This window comes from Xenopus laevis, chromosome 6L (assembly GCF_017654675.1).
Source record: "Xenopus laevis strain J_2021 chromosome 6L, Xenopus_laevis_v10.1, whole genome shotgun sequence".
NCBI classification, from domain to species: Eukaryota; Metazoa; Chordata; class Amphibia; order Anura; family Pipidae; genus Xenopus; species Xenopus laevis.
The window spans coordinates 46,940,383-46,964,589 of NC_054381.1; the positions used below are offsets into that span (position 1 = coordinate 46,940,383).

General features: G+C 36.3%; 1 protein-coding gene across 2 annotated transcripts in view; it reads left to right on the forward strand.

Moving 5' to 3' along the window:
- Positions 1 to 24,207, forward strand: part of LOC108718920 (potassium voltage-gated channel subfamily H member 8) — a 169,593-nt gene that overhangs the window by 72,848 nt on the left and 72,538 nt on the right. For both annotated transcript variants that reach the window (XM_041565998.1, XM_041565999.1), the window contains exon 2: positions 15,846 to 16,079. In XM_041565998.1, the coding sequence (XP_041421932.1) occupies positions 15,846 to 16,079 (234 nt within the window). The remainder of the gene's footprint in view (positions 1 to 15,845; positions 16,080 to 24,207) is intronic.

A 24,207-nucleotide genomic window follows, 5' to 3' on the forward strand; every position in this document is an offset into this window, starting at 1 on the left:
TAGGGGGCATGTGGTTTTCTATTTCTGTTCATCTGCCTTCTTCTTTTTATGAATGTGCTTGCTTCTTTGTAGTCTCTTGTACATTTTTCCGCATAACAGAATGATTAATGCGATGTACAATAATATTGTTACAGTCTTACAGGTATGGCATACTGTGCCATCTGTGATATTATGATTATATTGTCTAAAGGAAATTGTATTAGTATTATCATATTACTGGAAATCAATTGACTATTAAATTAGCCTTGAACTGTTGTATGTCTCACTGCTACAGCCAGTATAACAATGCAGAAACAAGAGGATATTCTAATGTATTATGTACAGCACAAAAAAAGCTAAAATATAAATAAAATAAAAAAATAAAATAAATTAAAGGAATTTGTTTAATGGTATATAATGGACACATTTTCATCTGAATTGTGAGTGTAACATTTTTTAGTAACAACCTCTTATGTAAACTTGATTTTCCCCCTACGGACTGATTGCTGAAGCTAACATGAGAAATAGGGGTAATAAATATCTATACAGCAAATTCTGTTTTCTGTGGATTCTTCTGGATTTTTTTTACCTGTACTTTACAGTTGACATACCAAGTTGTGTTGTCATTTTTCCCATCTTTCTGATGATTATACTTGGTATGCATGTCATCATACTAACTTCCCAGAATCTGTTTAGAAAATACAAATGGAATGAACTCTATTTTGACTGTTAATTTTAAGAAGTGCAATTAGTGAAGCAGCTTCTTTAAATACACACACAGTATCTGCTCTCTAATGTTTTTTAAGCATCACACAGTTAACTGCGGTAACCAAAACACCCCTAATGTGATTTCATTTTATGTGCACTCTGATTTAATTATTATGCGATGTTTCATCTGCGGCACTGATGCATATTAAAGGAACCTTCATTTTAGAGTCCCCATAGGATTAGTTGTTTTTGTAAAGAGAGCAAGGGGGGAAAATAATTGCAAGAGGACAATACGACTGGCCACTGGAGAAACTACAAGGATTTCTAGTTAATTACTGTATTGCACATAGTGTCCCTTTATTATGCAGATAAGATAATTCTGTAGGCAGGTGTAGGTAATTGGCAGCCTTTAAGTTTTTGTTCCCTAATTCAAGGACATTTTTATTATTTCAGTTAAAGGCATGCTCATTAACGCTCATTAATACACGTGCCTATACCTGCTCCCAAAGCCTGCCACATTTGCTTAGTAATATCAAGATCTATCCCATCTTCTCTACCTAACTACTAAGATGATCCTGGATTCCTTTATCCTATCATATACAGAAGACCATTTATCAAAGGTTGAATTTTAGTGGTTTTTGAAACCACGACTAAACTCACTAAAATCTAAAACCACGAATGTCATGAAAGTTATTAAAATATCTGAATATAAAAGGCAAAAAAGGTAAAAAAATGCTGGAAAATGCACTAAAAAATATGAAAACCTCGAAAAAAAATAGAGTTTTCAGACAATTCCTAGCAAAAAAAAAAAGATTAGTGCAGCTCCCTCTGACATCTATAGGACCTTGACAGTTCTTGTAGCAGAAAGTATCAGCGTGGTGAATGGCGGAGCTCACCCATACGTCTGTGCCCCAGTGGTCGCTGCGCTACCGCAAGATCCCGGTATCTTCCTTACTGGCTTCTACAACAAATCAATAACCCCGCTTCTGAGCGCTGATCCAGAACAGAGGAGACTTAGGAAATATCAATGTCGGCTTCTTTATTTAAGCACACATATCCAAAATTACAGCAGTGGGGTGCATGAACTAACGCATTTCGTGCCTGCAACTCGGCACTTCCTCTGCACTTCCTCTGAGAAAAAACACAATATTAGAAATTCAAATAAAAAATAGAAGTTCAAATTAATAAATCGGCCTCATAGCAACTGCTTTGAGTATTTATATTTATTACCATTCATTGGTAAGATAGTATGTGTTGTTCTTCTCACTAATAATAATGACAAGCTATTCATGGCAACATCAAGTTTTTATGACGTGACTTTTTAAAATAAAGTGGCGAAAATGTTCCCATTAAAGGAAACACAGTTCAGTGTAAAAATGAAACTGGGCAAATAGATAGGCTGGGTGAAATAAAAAATGTTTCTAAACAGTTAGCCAAAAATGTAATGTATAAAGGGGGAGTGAACAGATGCCTAATATAATAGCCAGAACACTACTTCCTCCTTTGCAGCTCTCCAAACTTTTAGTTAGTTTAAAGGGGGACCACATGGGACATAACTGTTCAGTTAGTTTGCTTTTAAGCCTCAGAATGCAGGGCAGATTCAAAAGCAAACAACATAACAATTATGTCCAATATGCCCCCCCCTTCAAGTCACTGATTGGTTAGTGACTGGTACTGGTGCAAAGCAGGGAATGTTCTGGCTAATATGTTAGACATCCCATCACTCCAGTCTTTATACATTGCATTTGGTTAACTATATTGAAAACATTTTTAATTTTGCACATCCTATTTACCTAATTTTTACACTGAACTGTTCCTTTAATGGGGATTTTCGATGAAACATTTCATCATAATCATTTAGAAGTTGCCCAGTGTGCTATAACATGATCGGTGACAAATGACAACAATTTATGAAAATTTTAAGCAGTGGTCCTAGAACTGTGAGGTAGCCTTCAAAGGGAGCCAGGAGTTGTGGAGGGGATTGTGGTTTAATCCAGTTATGGTGGCCACACACTGCCAGACCTTAAAGGAGAACTAAAGCTTAACTAAAGAAGTAGCTAGAAATGTTGTACATTATGGGGGTTATTTATCAAAGTCCGAATTTATCTCAAAATCTTCGAACAAATCCGCACAGGTTTTTTGGGCTTATTTATTAATGCACATTGCCGAAAATTTTCTTTGCGGGAAAAAATCTTAAAAATATGGGGTATTGCCAAAAACCCAGCGCACAAGCGCACATCAAAAAATCATTGGGACTTCTTCCATTGACTTATATGCAACCTTGACAGATCTGAGATGCCGGATTTTCTGATTCAGACTTTTCCATCCTCTGGGTTTAATAAATTCCTAAAAATTCGTGATTTTTTTTAAAAGTCAGATTTTATAAAAAATAAACACAAATTTTTCGTGATTTTTGCATTCGAAGTTTAGTAAATAATCCCCTATGTATTGGGCTTCTGAACCAGCAAACACATGCCCTTTAGCAAGGAAGATCTGTGTCTCCAAAGATGCCCCAGTAGCTCCCCATCTTCTTTTCTACTGATTCACTGCACATGCTCTGTTCTGCTGTCACTTACTGAGGTTAAGGACCTACTCACTGAAGTATCAGCAGATTACATTTTAAATTTACATCAGCTGTAATCTCATAGAATCACATAATAGTAAAGATTCAAATTATAGAAAGTCACCTTATCCGGAATATCCTAGGACCTGTATTAAAGTAGTTTTATAAAATATGATGGTGACATTCTCCTCTGTGGCAAAGTTTGCTATGTATATATCCAAAAGTTTTCTGAAGATTTCTAATGTAACCTCCAAGTATAAATGGGAGTTGTAGCAGTCACCATAGCTTTAAAGTAACACATTTGAGTTTTTAACTGTGCCCAGTGCAGAGGCAATGTTCATGTTCTTTCAGAGTTGTCTTGTCCTAGTTGCCTGCTGTTAGTTGATCAGTGTTTATGAAATCATGTTTTGATCATTTTCTGGTTTTATGTATAGTTTAAGCAACACTAAAGACAAAAAAAGGATCAAACTTAACTGCACCCGATTTGAACATTCTAAAGGCCTTTCTATGGTAACTATTTCTAGTTAAAAACAAGTTTATTCGCTGTAAAGTCTGCAAAAAGATCTAACTTAACAAAGGGGGTAGCATTTTCTGTGTTGTCATTTGTCCTTTATATAACCTAAAGCAGATCTGTAAAAGCGCAGTGGGCAACTTGCATTTTTCCCTGTAGTCAGCTGAGTCTAAAACCACTTTTGTAGTTGTGTTTTGCGCTGTTCAGTCCTTCCTGTCTTTGTTCCAAAAATGCCGGAGAACCCTGGAACTACTGCAACCTTCTGACTAGGTGGTAGCTCCAGGGTTCCCTTTACACCGAGCATTAGGGATGAGCAAAATATCTTGCAGCATTTTTCCAATAAAAATATTCCCATAGACTATAATGGATAGTAAAAAAAGTTGTTGCGCGGTTTGAAAAATTGTTGGGTGAAAAAACGACCATTGACTTGAATGTGTTTGGCAACTTTTTTTGCAGTTTCACAAATTTTTGCAGAAGCAAAATGGGCCAGATTCACCCATCACTGCCCAGCATCAATCAATGCAACACACGTGTGCCTAAAGAAGCGTGCACAGACGTCACTTGCATCATGAACCCTATTTTCATAGCTTGAATAATCTACTGTATATTATATAAACACAGTTAAGTAACTATTATAGACAATCTCAATACAATGTCAGGTTTATCAAAGGTCGAAGTGAAAATTTTAATGAAAAAATTTCGAGCTAATTTTTGTGTACTTCGACTAGGGAATAGTCCAAATTTGAAATTTGAAATTTATCATGTATTGTCATGTATTGTCTCTTTAAAAATTTGACTTTGGCCATTCGCGATCTAAAACCTGGCGAATTACTGTTTTAGCCTATGGGGGAACTTCTAGGACCTTTTTGGAAAAACTTTGATTCGAATTCGATTGAATGCATGTTACTTTGATTCGTATGATTTAAATTAGATCGAAAATGGACCTAATCACCCACTTAAATTGTTTGGTAAATTTCAATTGGTCTTTTTTCATTCGAATTTCGAAGTTATGCGAGTTCAAAAAAACTCCCATTACTTCAAAATTCAACCCTTGATAAATATGCCCCTTAGGGGCATATTTACTAAGGGTCCAATTTCAAAGTACATATAACTTCAAAATTTGACCATGGAATTAAAAAACTACTCTTTGGCTTCTCTCAGTTGTATTGTACAGTCATTTCTGCTCAGGTTTACAAAACAAGCATGACTGGGTATGGCCATATGGACAATACAGTTTATATTTGTAAGACTAGAATGTTCAAGTCCACTTTAGTGCAAAATCAGATTGCAATCTATGCCATATCCAGATTTCTATGAATGGAATCTGATTTTTAGAAGTGAAATCAACTAAAAAAATTGTGAAATTAAGTTTAAATTTACAATTCATAAAGAATCCACAAATGCATATAACAAGTCACTGTGCAGAATAACATCTCAAAGCATACAACCTCTTCAAAACCCCAACAGAAATACTGATGTAAGTGTAAAGCTAATGTAGCGCACCAAAGGGGTCAGCACATTTATTTCCGTTTAGTAAGCCCTGAGTAGTAACCTATGCTCTGTAGTAGGGAGCTATTCCAATTGGTCCAGGGTTATTTCAGTAGTTCTTGGTTCCCTTGTGTCTAAAGAGGGAGGAAACATGTACAGTTCAATTACAATTACAAATTAAAACTACTTTTTAGATATTTTTTAAAATCCATAAATATCATTATGGTATTAAAGAACAAAAAATGCGGTCATTCATAATTCAAGTGTGCAGTGGCCCTGATGTGAACTAGATATCCATGAAGCATACATTGTTTATGTTGCAGAGAGATTTGTTTCTGTAAAGAAAATTGCCATTGCAAGCAAAGCCACATCTTTGATTTGCTAAACATCTGTTGCACTGAATAAGTTGTGTGGTGTCAGAACTTCTCTCTGTTAGGATTGTAGAACTGAAATGGGCAACAATTCCAAGCACAATTATGTTGTCTGCTAAATGCTGAAATTTGTACAAAATAAATCTCTGCTCTTACAATGTTTGTCAAGAGAATAAATAAAAGGATTGTGTGGATCATATGCAGTATTTATGGATACCATAAAGCATAATATTGTCCAAGCAAAACACAATTAGACATTTAGGGGGTTATTTATCAAGGTCTGAATTTATCTCAGTATTTCTAAGTTAGAAACTCCGATTGCCCAAATGGACCTTATTTATGAAAAAAAAGCCAGAAAAAATAGGGTCGGGCAACTTCGGAGCTTTCCCCGAAAACTCAGAATTGTTCGGAGTTTTGCAAAAAAACTAAGATTTTTTCGTAGTTTTCTTCGTTTTTTGCGCAGAAACCACAAACTCATTGGATATCGGTACAGACATCAGCGCAGACACTGGAACCTTCCCCATTGACTTATACAGGACCTCGAGAGTTTTTAGATGCCGGGGTTTCAGATTCCGAGTTTTTAGACAATTTAATAAATCTCTAAAAATTCATAGTTTTTTTTTTCTCTGAAAACTACGAATTATTCGATGTTCGGATATTCGGACCTTGATCAATAACCCCCTTAGATTCAGTAGTTTTTAAAGTAGAACTAAAATGCTACACCTTATGCTTTGAGCTTTTGCCTCAGAGGGCCACAGTGATGTTTATTTCTTACAGCTTGAAAGATTCTGTGAAGAGCACTGTGCATCATTTATATCACAAAGTCTAAAGGTGATGATACTGTAATGCTGCCCAACCACACCCACATTGGTTCAAAAACACTGGAGATGCGCTGGAGATACAATCATTTTTTAAATTTCCCATGCGCCAATCCCCATTGCTCCTGTCCTGATGATGAAAATTTGCATGAATAAAGGGGAGGGGACAGGGCCGACGAACGGCAGTGGGCCTAGGGGCGCCCACAAAGTAAATCTGGCCCTGTTGATCGAGTGAGATAGTCCATAGCAACCATTTGAAAATTATTTGGAAACTCTATGCTCTTCAAGGTTTTGTCAGTGGCCTAATAACCAAATGCCATTAAGAGTAGTCAAAAGGGACATGTTGATTCCCAATTAGAGATGTAAGTAGTGGAAAGCTCCCATGACCTTCTCCTATAATAAAGTAATAAAGCAAACAAAAGAAAATAGGCTTTATTGGATTTATATATGAATTTCTTACAGAAACTTTGCAGTCCCTCAGTTAGTTAAATAAGTACATTTCTAGTTTTATGTATACATAAGAGTAGCCCATAACTGATATTTTACTGTTATACTGTCTATATATGGACTTTAAAAATATTGACTTGATACTAAGTGTACTGCCCCTTTCATACTACAGGTATGGGACCTGTTATCCAGAATGCTCGGGATCTGGGATTTTCCAGATAACGGATCTTTCCGTAATTTGGGTCTTCATGCCTTAAGTCTTCTAGAAATTAATTTAAACATTAAATAAACCCGATAGGCTGGTTTTGCCTCCAATAAGGATTAATTATATCTTAGTTGGGATCAAGTACAAGCTACTGTTTTATTATTACAGAGAAAAAGGTAATCATTTTTAAAAATGTGGATTATTTGGATAAAATGGAGTCCATGGGAGCTTTCTGGATATCGGGTTTCCGGATAAGGGATTCTATACCTGTAGTTATAATCACCTAAGATATATGGGGCAGATTAACCAACTGGCTTTGCACCCATCGCTACAATTCGCCAGGCGAAAATTCGCTCAGACAACAATTATTCACTAAAATGTGGGGTTTCGCCGTGGGCACCGTAAGCTGGTGACTTTTCGCTAGCATTACTTCACCAATGCGAGGAATTAAAAGCGAGGATGCACTAGCAATCATTTCTGCCTATCGCAATGTTATGCTTTTTCCAGTAAAGAATATAATGTAAGTAACAGAAGATTGAGGAAGATCTATTCACCCCACTGCACTTCGCCTGGTCTGAGCTGGAAAAGGCAAGTCTGGTGAAAGAGGTAAAGAGTAAAATCCGCATTTTAGTGAATTTGCAGAGTAACGTCCATTCACAAGAGTGAATTGTTGCCTGGTGATAGAGTGCGAATAAAAGCTAGCGTCTATCTCTTTCGAATTGTCACCAGCATTTGCCACTTCGTCCTTTAGTAAATCTGCCCCATACACTGTATCTAAGCAATGTAATCAACATCTGTTTTGCATCTTATAATCTAGAAATACTAATTTAGCAAGATATTGGAAAAAACTGAGATTTTGCTAAGTGAGTCAAATAACAAGGTTTACTAAAGAAAGTCTTAATAATGCAAATAAAAAAACCACATGACAGTTTTCACGTTCAGCTTGAAAAATTAAATTGACCCAATTTACTCAGGAACACACAGTAGAAATTAATATATTCAAATAGATACTGTGCAACATCAATTTATGTGCACAAACATATACAAATTCGAATTTCACAAGTACAAATTAACTATCAACTGAAGGTGGGTGGAAAAACATAGTTTATTGTCTACTCCTTACTGACTTGCCATAGGATAAAGATAGCAAAATCATTGCCGATGCATCAATTCAGTTTGGAATTGACTTTTTTGTTCTCTCAGTGAATTTTTATACAATTGTAATTTATTTACAAGGGCATTATAAACCTAACTCAGCATGAGACATACAGATAAATATTCTACCTACTGTATATTTTCCCTATATCTGACAGCCTCCTGGAATCTGCAGAGTATTTGTGGAGGAGATGGTTGTATTTAAACCCCACTATTACTCTCAGGCAGTGGAAATGAGATCTGAATTCATTAAGCAAAAGAATATAGTCTGACAAGTCTAGGAGGATATAGTATTGATCATGTCTAGGATTAATTTCCTCAAAAGAAGAATGGCTGGATTTGTAGATATTTTATCCAGCTCGTCTGTTAACCTATTTAAAGGATGCAAGTACTTTTAAAAGTATGTCAAACCTATAAAAGCTTTAGTTGAGTAGCCTACAATTGATATTTTACTATAGAGAACAAAACAATTGGTCTTTATTTACTTGCTTCAGTCCCCTATGAAATAAAATTATACATAGGTAAAATATTTTTAAGGTTGTACATGGAGGCAGCAAAAAATGTAGTTTTTTCTGACATTTAAAAAAATGTGAACATCTTCAATGTGTACTTTTTTAGTGAAAAATCAAAGTTTGTTACATTAAAAATATAAAAAACAGATTGGCGCTGTAAATTTACATTCAACCCTTCATTTTCAATGAGTCTGCCATTAACTTCTTCATAAACGTGCAAGATTTTAGATGCCAAAGTTTGAGTTTCTTGCACTTAATAGTTTCTGGAAAATTGATTTCACAATATTTGCACTGAAAAAACTTGAAATAGTAGTAAAACCTCAAATTCAAATGTATATAAATCTACAACCTCATGTGCCTCCCTTGTAAATGAATAGTAATTCTCACCTATAGATTTTTTTGGGAACTTAATCTGATCTCATGCAGTTTACTCCTGCACTTGAGTGTAGGGCTAGCTTGTATGATGCTATTATGTGTACACAAGCAGGAAAACCATGACAATGACAGGACAAAGCAGAAGTTCTCAACCTGTGGGCCGCAACCCCTTTGGGGGGTCGAACATCACTTTCACAGGGGTCACCAGAGTAGGCTCCCACCTAGGGTGCAGTCATAGGGGGGCGCACTTTCAAAAGGAAAGAATTTTGTTTTTCATTTTTTTTTTAATTTCTTTTTGTTTGAAGGTTCTCCCATGCTCCAGCAAAGTTCCGCTCTGCTCCCCACTTCCCTCTTACTTTCCCTTTGCCCTGGGTCTGATTGCGCATCTCTGGCTCTCTCCCTCCAGTTTGTAAAGACAGTTCTCCAACACAGCGGTCAGGATGTGCATGCTCTGTATGAAGCGCCGCATGGTGACGTCACTCTGCATAGAGAGCTGTACTGGCCTGGCGCGTTGGTGTTTGGCTGTGTGCATTGAAGAGAGCCAGATCAGCCAGCTGAAGCTGGCTGCCTGGTGTTGGAGAATAGTGAGCACTGAGCAGAGAGGTACAGTCAGATCTGGGGCAATATTTTTGTGCATTGTTGGCACAAGAGGTACAGACTTGGGAGGGAGGAATATGCTGGTGGCACAAGAGGTACAGACTTGGGGGGCAATATGCTGGAACTTGGCACAACAGGTACAGACTTGGGGGCAATATTTTTGGTATTGCTAGCACCTGTATAGTTTTGGGGGCAATATTTTGGCTGTTATCTGGCACAGGTACAGATTTGGGGATAATATTTTGGCTGCTGGCTGACACAGGTACAGACTGGGGGCAATATTTTGACTGAAATGGTCCTACAGAACGGGGGGGGCGCTGATTGAAGCCCTTGCCTAGGGTGCCAGACTACCTTGGCCTGGCTCTGCGCCCACATACGAGTACCCGGTGTGATGACATCATCCCGCCAACCTCACAAATACAAGTGTATGTGACAGGGTTGGCGCCATAATGTACTTATGAGGACCAGTCACGCGTGTAGAGAGCAGCTACTGCAAAATTACAGTTATGAAGTAGCAACAAAAATAATTTTATGGTTGGGGGTCACCACAACATGAGGGAGCTGTATTAAAGGGTCGCGGCATTAGGAAGGTTGAGAACCACTGGGACAAAGCAATTAAAAATTATATGGCAAGATGTATATGTAGTGTACAGGTAATTTAAACTTACGTTTACAGGTGCCACAAACTAAGGTTCAAAACAATGATGGCCTTATACAGTATCTAGTTTAGTAATCCTGCTTAAGAAGTTTATTCAACTGCTTAATTGTACCTCCTGTCACAAGATTTGCTCAGTCCTAGAAGAATTCAATTTAACCCCACCAGTGCAAAAGGCATGTTTTTCCTTGATATATAGCTTGATAAGTCTTTGTGGTTATGTGCTGTCACACCATCCCCATGCAGAGTCTTCCACCCCCTTGTTCCTTCAGATGTAGGACAAAGTGTGCAAGACAACTCGACAGATGTGTTACTTTTCCATAGCTCCTGATGCAGATACTGTGCTTTTTTTGTGCCAGTTTCTGAGTCTTTGTGTGCTGGTTAGTGATTGGCGAATCTGTGTCGTGAATTTACCTCAAAATTCGCAAAACGGCGAAAAATTCAGTGAAGTCAAAGGGCGTCAAAATATATACGCCACTATTTGGTCCAAATGCATTAAAGCCAACGGGCGTCCGAATAATTTTGTTTTCGATGCGGCATTGACGTGCAGTTTTGCGAATTAATTCACTTGCAGAGAAGCGCAGACAATTTGCTGCAAATTTGTGTCTGGTGAATTTATTCGCACATCACCAGTGCGGGTCTTAATAATACTATTGGTTTCCAGATAGCAGTCAGAATAGTGTTTGTTGCTGTTTAGTTTCTATACAGGTGTCATAATTTTACAGTTTCTAATGATGTTTTATTAATGTTGCCATGCCCATTTCAAAGACTGATTGCATTGTACAATGTTGTACTCCTTTCCACTGAATGCTTAATCCCAGAGACAGACCAAGACTGCAACACTTGCGCATAAACAAGTTTGTGAAGTCTGCCCAATTGCTGTACCACCCGACTTTCTCCAAACCTTTCTGCTTTCAAGAAATCTCTTAAAACGCACTTCTTTCGAGAAGCCTACCCTCACTCTACTTAACTACCAAACGCAACACCACATACAGTACCACATTTCTCACCCACTTAATTCAATCTTGCCCACTCCCACACCTTGTGTATTACTCACTTCCCTTTAGAGTGTATGCTCTTTCTGCATAGGGCCTTCCTCACCTTTTGTAACGGTATTGATTGTAATGTATGTAACTCCATATGTTCTATGTATAATTCATGTGATTTAGTTGTATAATCACATTTACTTTAAAGCGCTACGCAAAATGTTGGCGCTATATAAATACTGTACATGGTAATAATAATAGCAAGGCAAAATTGTACAGGTTGGTATATTTATGGGATACCTTATATACTTGAGTATAAGCCAAGTTTTTCAGCCCCCAAAATATGCTGAAAAACTCCCTCGGCTTATACTCAGGTCAAGCGCAAAAAAGGTCGCCCGCGTCTAAGAATAGTCGCCTGCGTCTAAGAATAGTCTCCAAGAATATTTGCCGGCGTCCAAGAATGGTCGCCGGCATCCAAAAACGAGACTCCGGCACCTCCAATGGGAGCAGAAACCCTCAATTTTTTATTGAAACTTACCAGAAGCTGCTGTATTTCTCACCCTAGGCTTATACTCGAGTCAATAAGCTTTCCCAGTTTTTGGAGGTAAAATTAGGTACCTCGGCTTATACTCGGGACGGCTTATATGCGAGTATATACGGTAGGTTTGTTTCTAATATATATTTTTCAGTGAGTGCATAAAGAAAGACATTTTATTCCATGCAGCTAGTTAGCAGCAATTGGATTTCATTGTGACAACCACTCAAATCAACAATAGTTCCAAGGTCAATTTGGTTCCTCTTTAATTTATTGCAAAATAGTCATTATAGTATATATTATAGTAATTATTGCAAAATAGTCAGTTAGTTTCCAGACTTTAGGTAGAGGTCTATAAATGAATAAATAACCAGACAGAAAATCTCAAATAAAAACAGGAGGACATGAAAACAATGAATATAACTATTATAGTTTAGTATACAGTGAAAATAAATACTTTGAGAAAGGCCTAGGATAAGGCCGAAACGTTAGTCGCAAGCTGTTTTATGAATAAAAACCTTTTTTATTACTTTAAGTCCTGAGAATGCTGTTCTATATGGGATGGATTTATATATATATATATATATATATATATATATATATATATATATATATATATATATATATATATTTATATATATATATACATATATATATATATATAGACATATACTGTATATATATATATATATATATATATATATATATATATATATATATCTTATATATTTGTGTAATAGAAAGAACACTCAAGAAAGAATAAAGAAAAAAAGTAGATTTGTGAACAATTTATTATAAATTGTGTCATAAATCTCAGATTAATAGGGTATTTTAAAAGGCTTTTTTCAAGTATGCTTAGAGGCCTATTTATCAAAATTCAAATTTGCAAATTTGCGATTTTTTTTTTAATTTGAACAATCCCAAAATTTTACCAATTTCTAATGTTTGCGTATTTATTTAAAAATTCAATATCTAAAAAGCTTTAACTTGCATGTATCAAATTCCTGTTCTACTAATCATTATTAATGTGTTAAACCTTTAAAAACATTTTGAAAATTTTGAAAAAAAAAATGGCTTACATTTTGAAGAAGATAATTGACTTCTGCACATACTTGCAAGCTTTTAGTTGTTAAAAAAATTAATAAATAGGGTAAAAATGCAGACAAAAAAAAATCATAAGACATTGCAATGAAAAATTAAATTTGAATGCTGATAAATCAGCCCCTAAATGGGGTTATTTCTAAACAAGCAAATTGCAATATTATTAAGGAATAGACATTTCAATGTGTTTGTTACTGAATCAGTAGCTAAATATGTGTTCTTTTCTGTGTAATGGCTTTTGTAGCAACAGTACAGCCCTATCTCTCTTGTGTGTACAGCAGGAAATGTTGCTTATTTACCTCTCAAAACTAACAATGACTCCTGCCAGTCATACAGCAAATGCTGTGCAGAGTATTGAGACAGCCCATGCTGCTTCTGCACTCTACATAGCAGATAAAGAAGGGTGGCCATTTAAACAATAATGTTAAACTGAAGTGTGTTGCATTTGGTAGATATGTGGAAAATTTCTACAAGTAATATGACAGGAAAATGCAAGTACAGATCCTACATGTGTCCAGAGCATTTGTGACAACCATGGGCTATGGTTTCAGTTGACATCTGTTGTATTATTTTAATTTCAGGACACAATATTATCTCCCCTTCCCCCACACTTGCTGATTAGAGATCTTTATTATTGTCTGTTTTAAAGATTGTAGCAATGTATTCTGTTGCCACACTCCAAACAGTTGCTGGGATCCTGTTATTCATTGAACCAGTGCCAGGCCTCGGGGAGATGCCAGGAAATCTCAAAGGTCATATTTGAGCCCAATACTACCAGTGAATAGTCTTAGTTTGTGAGTGTTATAATGTTATAGTTTTACAAACATCAAGTTATAATTGTTGATAATAATGAGATAATTATGTGTGATGGATGTCACTGAAACATTCATTTAGTGAGTCATTGAAATTCGGTTTTTTTCCCAAAATACCTGAGAGATTTAGTCAGATTTGAAAAACTGCAGTGCTTTATTTCTGTAGAAGTCCCATTAAATGTACTTTCAGGAATCTCTTTTTCCTGAGAATGTCAGCGTTTCCTTATATCAAAAATATAACACTAAACTATATGTTGCTGATCACTACTCCTTGTACTTTAGTTTTATTAAAAAAGTCCTTTTTACTTTTATTGCAGCTCTAGATCATGCCACAAACACTCTGTAAAGGCTCTCATGGGTGTTATTACTAAGTTGCAGAGTTTGGCTATTTAGCTTTTTACTCATAAAATGCACACATTCTGTAGTTTAGCCAGGCTACAAAATAGCAGAGGTGCTTGTGTTTGGCTTTGAGATACAACTTTGATTAATTTTGCAGTGTGTTTATAATGCAGTATTTTGGCACATGGCCCCTAGGAACTATAAGCCAACATGACTTCAACTAAGGTTAAACAACATGGCCACTTTCTCTAGGTAAAAGATGGCAGCATGAACCTGAACAGTCCATATTTCCTTATGAAGTGCAAAGAGGTAAAATCTTACCTTATGGGGCCAAGTTTGCATCAAGATACAGTATGGTCAATGATCTGGATCCCATTGTAACGTACTAGTTAGTTGGAACCTTTAAAAACCTTTAAAAACCTTGGGTACACTTGGATGCACAGAACACCCCTGTGGATTCCGGTGTTTACCGACACCCTTTTGGTGCCCCGTGCTAACTGCTGCAGAATCTACAAGGAGTAGTGTGTAATTTAGTAAGAAGTCCAAAAATGAGGTACCGTCAAGGGTTTAGGCAAGACGTAGTCAAAGATCAGGCAAAAGGGTCAAGGCAGGCGTCAGGAATCGAAGTCAAAAAATCAAGCAGGAGTCAAAAAACCAGGAATAAACGCTTCAGCAGGATCTGAAAACAGAAGCCAGCTTGGGCACTTTCAAAATGAAGAGTTGACTTTTTAAAGGAAACTTGGTTTCAAAGTTTAAAATCCGTACCAATTAATGACGTCATGATGATCGGCGTCAAGCCGCAAGCGTTGTGACGCTCAAAACGCCAGCGAAGTGACTCTGGCATCAATTCAAAGCACGTGAAGTTAGCGCTGGGTGCCTGCGCCCCCACAGACAAGCAGAGACGCGCTGGGAGGCAAGAATATGGGAGGATCTCCAGGCGCATCTTACACCCATCCCTTCTTTTGTCCTTATACTTAACCATAGCAGGAAGCTTTATTGATTTAGTTCTCTATAATACAGTACATATTCATTCTATTTTTATACCAGGATAATTTTCTGATGACTGTAACACTTACATTATCTTATATATCATCAAACAAACATAATGATCATATTATAATCTATATTTTATCACTGGCCTTTCATCATTCAAAGTAATCAGATTATGAATGATTGATCATTTAATTATAGAGTGAGGGGCCTGTTTAAGATTGCTCATGCTTTTCTGCATGAAAAGGACTTTTGGAATGAAGAAAAACATTGGCAGCTTTTAGGTGCTGAAGTTTTTATTTGTCCAAAAGCCTGTTCGGGTAAAATTATGGAAAATTGCAGCTCAAAACCCATCCCTACCCATTTCCTTAAATATTACTTGTTTGTTTGTTTTGTTTGTTACTGTCAAACACCTACAGTTCTCCTTTAAATATTTTTTTGTGAGGAGCAAATACTATTGGTTGTCATCGATACCCTGATGGAAAAAAAGCAATGCACTTTCCAAGACTTCCCATGAGAGAGCATAATGTTCCATTAAACCAGTGATAAGATTATCATTCATGCCTAGCCAGCAACATAGTGATGGTTGTTTCTCATGGATGCATGAACACATTTTATCATGGGAATAATAGTACAAAAATAACATAATGTTACATAAATTAACCTGTTATTTATTTTTACACTTTGCATTTTTACAGATAGCAACTTCATCCTTGCAAATGCTCAGGTTGCCAAGGGATTCCCAATAGTTTACTGTTCAGATGGATTCTGCGAACTTGCTGGATTTGCCCGAACGGAAGTCATGCAGAAAAGTTGCAGCTGTAAATTTCTATATGGTGCTGAAACAAATGAACAGACAACACTTGAAATTGAAATGTCACTAGAGGAAAAGAGCGAATTCAAGGGGGAAATCATGTTCTACAAAAAGAATGGTAAGTGCATCTTCCAGGGTCTGACAGAGTCTTTTTATTTCTATTGGCCTGTTGATATGTAAATGTTATGAATCATTATGAGCGGGATGCAATATCAACTGAGGGATGCTTTCTTTTTATTAACGTGCAAAGCAATTATTTCATTTTAATTAGTGGTATGCAAACAAAAAAAATGGAAAGGTCATGGCTGGTATATCCATTTACTGTATATCCTTACATAAAATGTATTATTTAATAAAGGGTTATTTATTGAACCTGCTAGCCATGAGGATAAAATAAACACAATTTTCATTGGCTTTTGCAATAGATGACATGCTGCCTAGATAGATATATGCATCAATTATCTTTTTCTGAGTAATATACTGTAGAAAAATGGATGAAAATTAAAATTAACCAATATGATTGCTGTATTTACTTTGTAGAATCCTAAGTACTCTTTTTAAAGTTACAGTCCATAGGTTGATAAAGGAATTCCTCCACGGGACACAGATTTAGTCAGGTTGATGTTTCTTGCAAGGCTGCACAGAATACATTTTATGAAGAGTACTTGTAAAGGGTCAATATGATTTGTGTATTTATATTTGTTGTATGTTCCAAGCACTAGATTTCACTTAAGAACAAGGATAACATATTCTAGAGGTAAGCAGTCCTCGGTGATCAAGAAAGAGGGGATTGCCATTAAAAGAAGTAAGTAGTTAGTGCAAACATCTTTGGCTGATGAAAGGGAGAACTGATGATGCCAAGGACCTGAGGACCAAATCCTCAGATAATAGCCCAGATGAACATCTTACCCTCCAACATATTTTAGACAGACTAGCTATTTTTAGGGCAGCTTCTGTGGAATCACCTTAGCTGCTGAGAAGTAAGATTAGACAAGCGAGTTAAGTAGCAGAGAAGGAAGGAAGGGAATAGTAACCGCGGCAGTATTTGCCAGTTTGGTGGGTTGTTACCCTGCTAGAAAGGGGACATGGTTGAATTTTAGTGGAATTAAGCTGGTCATAGAAGTACAGATACAATTTTAGGACTGTGTGTGTAGTGTTCTGACATTTTTCGTGCCATGACGATCGATCACTCAGTCGATCGGACAGGTTAGAAAATTTCTGTGGGCCACTGATAATATCTCTGCATGTATTGTGGATCTGACGATTTTCAGTGGGAGACTTTCACCAGCTTTTGTCGGACATAAACGTTCGTACGATTGCTTTCAGGGGCAGAACATCAGCTGATCTGTTCTTTTACTACTTCATTTAAACTGAAGGTTAGTGGGAGATCGGGACATGGGGACGTCCGTTTGTGCATCTGATATTGCAGGTAAACCTGCACGTCTATGGCCACCTTTAGAGCTTTTTGAAGCCACAATTAAACTTAAAAAGTGTGAACTGAAAAAAGTGCAGAAAAAATACCAATATCTCTAAAAATTTTAGTTTTTTGGATAATTACTAGCGAAAAAAGAATTCAAAAACCTCTAAAAGTCTGAATGGCTAAAAAAAGTCCAATAGGATCAGCACAGTTCCCATTGACTTCTATGGGGCCTCAACTCCTTTTACTTGAAGAAGTTTTGTATTGAAGTTTTTTGTGGTTTTTACACTTAATAAATCTTGATGTTTTAGAGAAATTTTTTAAAAACTCAAATTTTTATGATTTGCGAGAAAAAGCAAATCTGAATCTTGGTAAATAGTTCCCTTAACGTATGTTTCAAACCAGACCAGACAGCTTTGCCAGTGCAATCCCCTCAGCCACAGTACTGCCCCATACGTTATAGCCTGCTTATATCTACATTGATTTATTGCTATTTTATCTTTTTTTAATCACTCTACTGCTTTATATATTTCTTGTGGTAAATAATTTACAAGTCTTCTATTATGATTCCTAAAGTAGACCCATAAGAGCTACATTCATAACAGTTGACCCAGAATTAATATTAAAGTATGTAAAAAACCCTTGTATGCTTTGGTAGCCTTGCAAGAAGGATATTAAATGACTCCTGCTAATGAACTGCTTCAGTGTGCGGCAGGAAATAAACATGTGAGAAAAGCTCACATCCAGCTGCGTATATCTTCACAGAGAAGTCAGCTTGCAACACGTTTTCCAAAAACAGTTGTACTCCTGATGAAATAGAGATTACCTAAGTAGAGACAGATTTAGAAGAGTTTAGAATGGATTAACTACAAGTAGAGACTATTTGTTGTCAACAGAATTAACTGTTTCCAAATAATAAGACCCCAGAAGACTCTTTTTTTCCATTGGGCAGCTAAATAACAAATATGAATCATTTCTAACAAATGCAAACTCATTTAAATGGCAATTAAACCTCTTTTTTGTTTCAAAATACAATGCACACTGCTGCTCTACAAATTCCCACAATTAGCAGCTCTGTGTCCTGAATATTTTGCCCTTGCCGCCAATCACTCAGTAATCGCTGGTCATTCTATATATATATATACAGTATATCTCACAAATTCATAATAACTCTACAAACAGAAGACTGTTTCATTTTTCAGTATTCTATAATGTAGTACACAACATATGCGAGTTCTAGTGACAGACAATTAATTGTCTTGTCCCCATATGTTATTAAAGGCGCACATTTTCTGCAGATGCTACAACCCATAGCAAATCATCAGATAATATCCTTTAAATAGGTGACCACTAAATATCATATGCTGGTTGGTTGTTGTATGTGATTGGCAGGGCCGCCATTAGAAATCACGGCTTCTAAAATCAAGGAACATAAAATCAGAGTATATATATATATATCTTTTATATCCTTTTTATATCCTTTTAAATGATCACAGTTTTATTAAAGGTCCATAAGGAAGTCGTACATTTCGGTCACAACAATGTCCCTGATTAAGGTCACATTATTGTTGTAATCTAAAATTAGTACAGGTGTGGAGTTTCATATCCTGAAGCCCGATATACAGAAAGCTCTTAAAGGAGAAGGAAAGCTACTGAAGCAGTTTATTGCCAATAGATTAGCTACAATAGTGCAAGCTATGACACTATATTTATTCTGCAGAATGTTTTACCATACATGAGTAAACAACTCTTGAAGTGTTCTCTGTTTGTTTAGGATAGCAACTGTCATATTGGCTTGGTGTGACATCACTTCCTGCCTCAGTCTCTCCCTGCTCGCTCATAGCTCTGGGCTCAGATTACAGCAGGGATGGGAGGAGGGAGGGGGAGAGGAGCAAACTGAACATGCTCAAGGCCGTGCCCTGGAGGTTTAAGCTGAAAACAGGAAGTCTGATACAGAAGCCCATGTGTACACAATAGAAGGAAAGAAATGTGGTTTCTTTTGACAGAGGACTCCGAGCAGCATTACTTTGAGGGTTTACTGGTGTATTTAAATAGACCTTTCTAATAAAGCTTACTTAATTTTAGCCTTTCCTTCTCCTTTAATAACAGGTAGCCCGTCTCCCACAGAGTATATATTTGTGTTATATATTTAAAAAAAGGATCATTCAGAATTTTATTAAAAAAAAAAAGATTTCTTGCATTTTCTCATTAATCAAAAGAAGTACATTTGCCATGCAATAGAACCCTGATAATGTTGTTGCAGAAGTGGATCTAGAAGGAACAGCATCAATAAAATTTGAGCCCACTAAAGTCTCTCTAAAGTCTGGGCACCTCTGATGTCTGTCTGAGAGATGCATTTTAGATTTCAGTCACTACCTGGCAGAAACTTTGGATTGCGTCACCTTCTTCTCTTTTCTCTTGGGTAGTGGCACCTTGACCTCTGCTCCTATTCTTCCCTTGCCTTCTGCTGTTTCTGCTCTGCTTTCTTGGCTGAGCATTTCAGTAGCAGTAACTGCATTGAAGGAAATATCAATTGGATAATATATTTTGCTTCACCTAAACACCAACTATTAGAATATATGTTTATTCACATCAATGTATACAAAATAGAATTCTATCTAATAAGACCTGCGCATGTGTGCAAATGGTTTTTGTCTTTGAAATATTTGTTTTTCAATGGAAATTATTACATCTTTATTGATTGTGCCAAAAACACTGTCTATTTGTTTTCCTGTTATGCAAGAGCTTCTGTTCTCTGATTTAATACCATATAAATAAGCAATAAAATAATAAGAAATCATGTTTTCCTCATTTCTCCTACATCCTTACTACTAGGAAAAAGGTAATATAATGAGCATAATATTTTGTGAGGACTTGTCACCGCATGACATCTCACTGATACAGACCTAGTTATAGCTTGAGGGAACCTTGCAGAATCAAAATGATATTGGTGCGGTGGCCTTGCTTGAACCACAAAATTAATGATTCTACATTCTTCTTTGATTTCCTTTTCCCTTCCAGACTGCTCACTTTTTTTTACTTGGTCCAGACCAGTTTCTAAGTTGCTAATGAAGCTTGGGGTCTTCTAGTTTCATTGTCAATTACACACATACAATAGTCATAATTTATGAATTTGTATGAAAACACATACTAATAGAGCAGTTTTAATTTATTTAGCAAAAGGGGCTAAAGGTCTACAGAAACTTTCCAAATCAGGAGAATCTTGTGCGTCAGCCTCTAAGCTCAGTAACTGAAAGCAGCACAGTATGCTCAGTGAATCAGAATAAAAGAAGATGGGGAGCTATTGGGGTAACTTTGGAGGCACAGATCTTCCCTGCTAAAGGGCTGTGGTTGCTTTGGGTTGGTATAAAGGCCCAAAACATATTGTACAACATTTCTACCAATTTTCTTTGGTTAAGCTTTAGTTCTCCTTTAAAAGAAAGATACAGCAGCAGTAGCCATATCTGTATGGAATTGTTGTATCAGGTTTATTACTTAATATTTAAATAATTTTAACTCTCAGAATTGTATTTTATTATGGTTTAAAGAGATGTTTTTCTAGATAAGCAGCATGGTACAGGTACCCTGTATCTGATCTATTATTCAGAGTGCTTTGGATCTGGAATAAGGGATATCTCTGTAATTTGGACCTTAAGTCTGCTAAAAATCATTTAAAGGGACAGTAGCCCTTTAGTTGCTCAAAGTAGCCTTTGAGCAACTCATTACCGGGGGACTTCTCAGTTTACCAGTAATTCGTTTTATCAGCCCTACTTGTGCTCTGCAGGACCATGAAGTGTACAATGTACTGCTTTATTATTACAGAAAAAAAGGAAATAGTTTTTAAAAATTAGATTTTATTTGCTTCAAATGGAATTCATTAGGAGATATCTGGATAACAGGTTTCTGATAAGAAATCTCATACCTGCGCTATCAAATTATTCCAAGTTGTTTTGTTGATCATGTTTTGTAGAACGAAGGGAAATTCAATGCTGGTCCTAAAGATACCACAAACAATATTTTTTATTCTTTGCTTTATTTTTTTTCTTTCTTAGGGGCACATTTACTAAGGGTCGAATTTCGTGTAATTGTTGCGCATGCAAGTCAACTTGCTGTGTTTGTAGTTGGTGTTCTGCAATAACTAATGGGTATTTTAAGAACTGTTAGAGGAGACATGGGCCTTTCATGTTGCTTTTCCCAAGGATTAAAATTCCCAAGAAGTGTTGTTCTTCCGAAATGTCGGAGTACATTTCCCAATATTTTCCAGGATTTCCAGAAATCCAGAATTGTTATTTCTTGAGTTAAGCTGGACAAACAGGGAAATTGACGCTACTCCATTGTTCTTGTAAGGTAGATAATTAGATTACCTCCCTTCCTACTACTGTTTTGATAATAATACCCATTATTTAAGGGTATTTTTTGTGCACTGATAATCTCATATCTAACTTGCAATAACCAAATACGGACTCATTTCGATTTCCCTGTTTGTCCTGCTTAACTTAAGAAAAAAATATGCTTTTTCAAACAGTAGGCAAAATTTATGTTCAGCACAGGCCCTATTCTTTGCACTCATGTTGAACAAGAGGTACAGTCCCCATTAAATGAAGGTTTATATCCTATCTTAGCTGTTATCCAGTAAAGCATTCATTTATATAATATATGAATATATAATCAAAAGTTGCAATCACAAATTCTGCCTTGAAATGAAACTCCCTGTATTCAAGTGTATTGTGGTGAATGCCTTTTCATTCTACTGTTTTATTTCAAGAGAAAAATAATATTAACTGGATCAATAAATAATCACCGAACATTCTCTTCTTAAAGGGCTGTTCACCTTTGAGATAGGGTTTAGTAAGATGTAGAGAGTGATATTTTGCGATCATTTGCAACTGGTGTTCATTTATTATTTGTGATTTTTGAGTTATTTCGCTTTTTATGCAGTAGATCTCCAGTTTGCAATTGCAGCAATCTGGTTGCTAGGGTTCAAATTACCATAGCAACCATTCACTGATTTAAATAAGTGACTGGAATATGAATAGGAGAGGGCCTCAATAGAAAGATGAGTAATAAAAAATAGCAATACAACATATTTTGTAGTCTTACAGAACATTTGGAGTCGGAAGGAAAAGGTAAATCATCAAAAAAGCTATAACAAAGAAATAATGTAGACCAATTGAAATGTTGTTTAGAATTGGGCATTCTATGAAATACTAAAAATTTGTTCGATCGAACGATTAAATCCTTCGAATCGAATGATTCGAAGGATTTTAATCCATTGATCGAACGATTTTCCTTCGATCACAAATTGGCTAGAAAGCCTATGGGGACTTTTCCCATACGCTAACATTGGTGCTCGGTAGGTTTTAGGTGGCGAAGTAGGTGGTCGAAGTTTATTTTAAAGAGACAGTACTTCGACTATCGAATGGTCAAATAGTCGAACGATTTTTTGTTCGAAGTTGTAGTCGAAGGTCGAAGTAGCCAATTCGATGGTCGAAGTAGCCAAAAAAATACTTCGAAATTCAAAGTATTTTTCCTTCTAATCCTTCACTCGTGCTAAGTAAATGTGCCCCCAAATGTATACTATGCAAAATGGGGGAGTAGCAGGATGGAGGGTCACATATGTGGTCCAGGGGCAGCCCAAAAATATGTATTGCTGGGGGACTAAGGAGGCCAATGTACACTCTTAAAACCTGTATCAATGTTTTCTTTTATTTTGAATTATGAAGCTCTGTCAAGAACACAAAGAAAGCATCTTACAGATTTTATTGATGAACCAGCTATGGAACAGGTGTTCCAAATGTTTTACTTACATCCCAGCATATGGACAACCTTAAGATATTTTTTTCTGTATGAAGAAAATATATGTATGCCTTTTACCCAAGACTTTGTATTCCATAGGCCATTATTGGATGCAGGTGTCATTTCTTCTTTTGTCTTCATGACCAACCCAAAATACAATGGGCAACTAAAGAAAAAAAATAAAATTGTTCTCAAAATAAACTGATACCATGTAAAATATCAAACATGCAAGATGACCATTTTGAAATACATAGAAATCAGGTTATACTGAGCCCTTTCTTTTCCTGTGGGTGCTGGAATAGGTCATGAACCCTAGCAATGACAGGAAGATGGGGATATAAGGAAAAGGAACATGTTTAAGAACTAAAGTGAGAATCTGTAGGAGAAAATTAGCTGTTTGTTTAGAGGCATTACACTTTATTACTTCCGCTCTCGCACTCTTCCCATAAATATATGTGTTGCAATGTTTTACTTTACTTTTAATTACTTTAATTCTGTATTCCACAAATACCAACTTATCATTGATAAGGTAGGGAAATGTAGCTGCTTTCAATGGCAGATGGATGTTGAGGGATTTGGACTCTTTGTATAGCTCACCATCCTCATTACTTAAGGTGGACAAAGTGAATGCTAAAGGTCCCTAGCAAATTATTACTACCTGTCAACTATCTCAATGGCCATGGTGATAGGGTGGTGAGGAATTCTATTTATAATAGATTCTCCATTTTGTTTTACACCCTGCCCCTGGGCAATATGAAAGGAGATGGGGGACTCAAGTAAGATCAGTTCAGTTTGGCCATTCGTGCATGTGGCCTTATTGCAGCAATATCAGACGAACGGTCGGATATGCCACATCTTGTCTGCATCATGCTTAATTGTGCAAATATATAATATAAAAGACAAACAACCCTGTATTACATTTCTGTAATATATATAAAAACAATCTTGCTTTTTGATGAATGAAATTACTAATCCTAAAGTAGAAGCAACCTCTAAGGAGGTTCCGATGAATAAAACACTAAATAAATTGTCA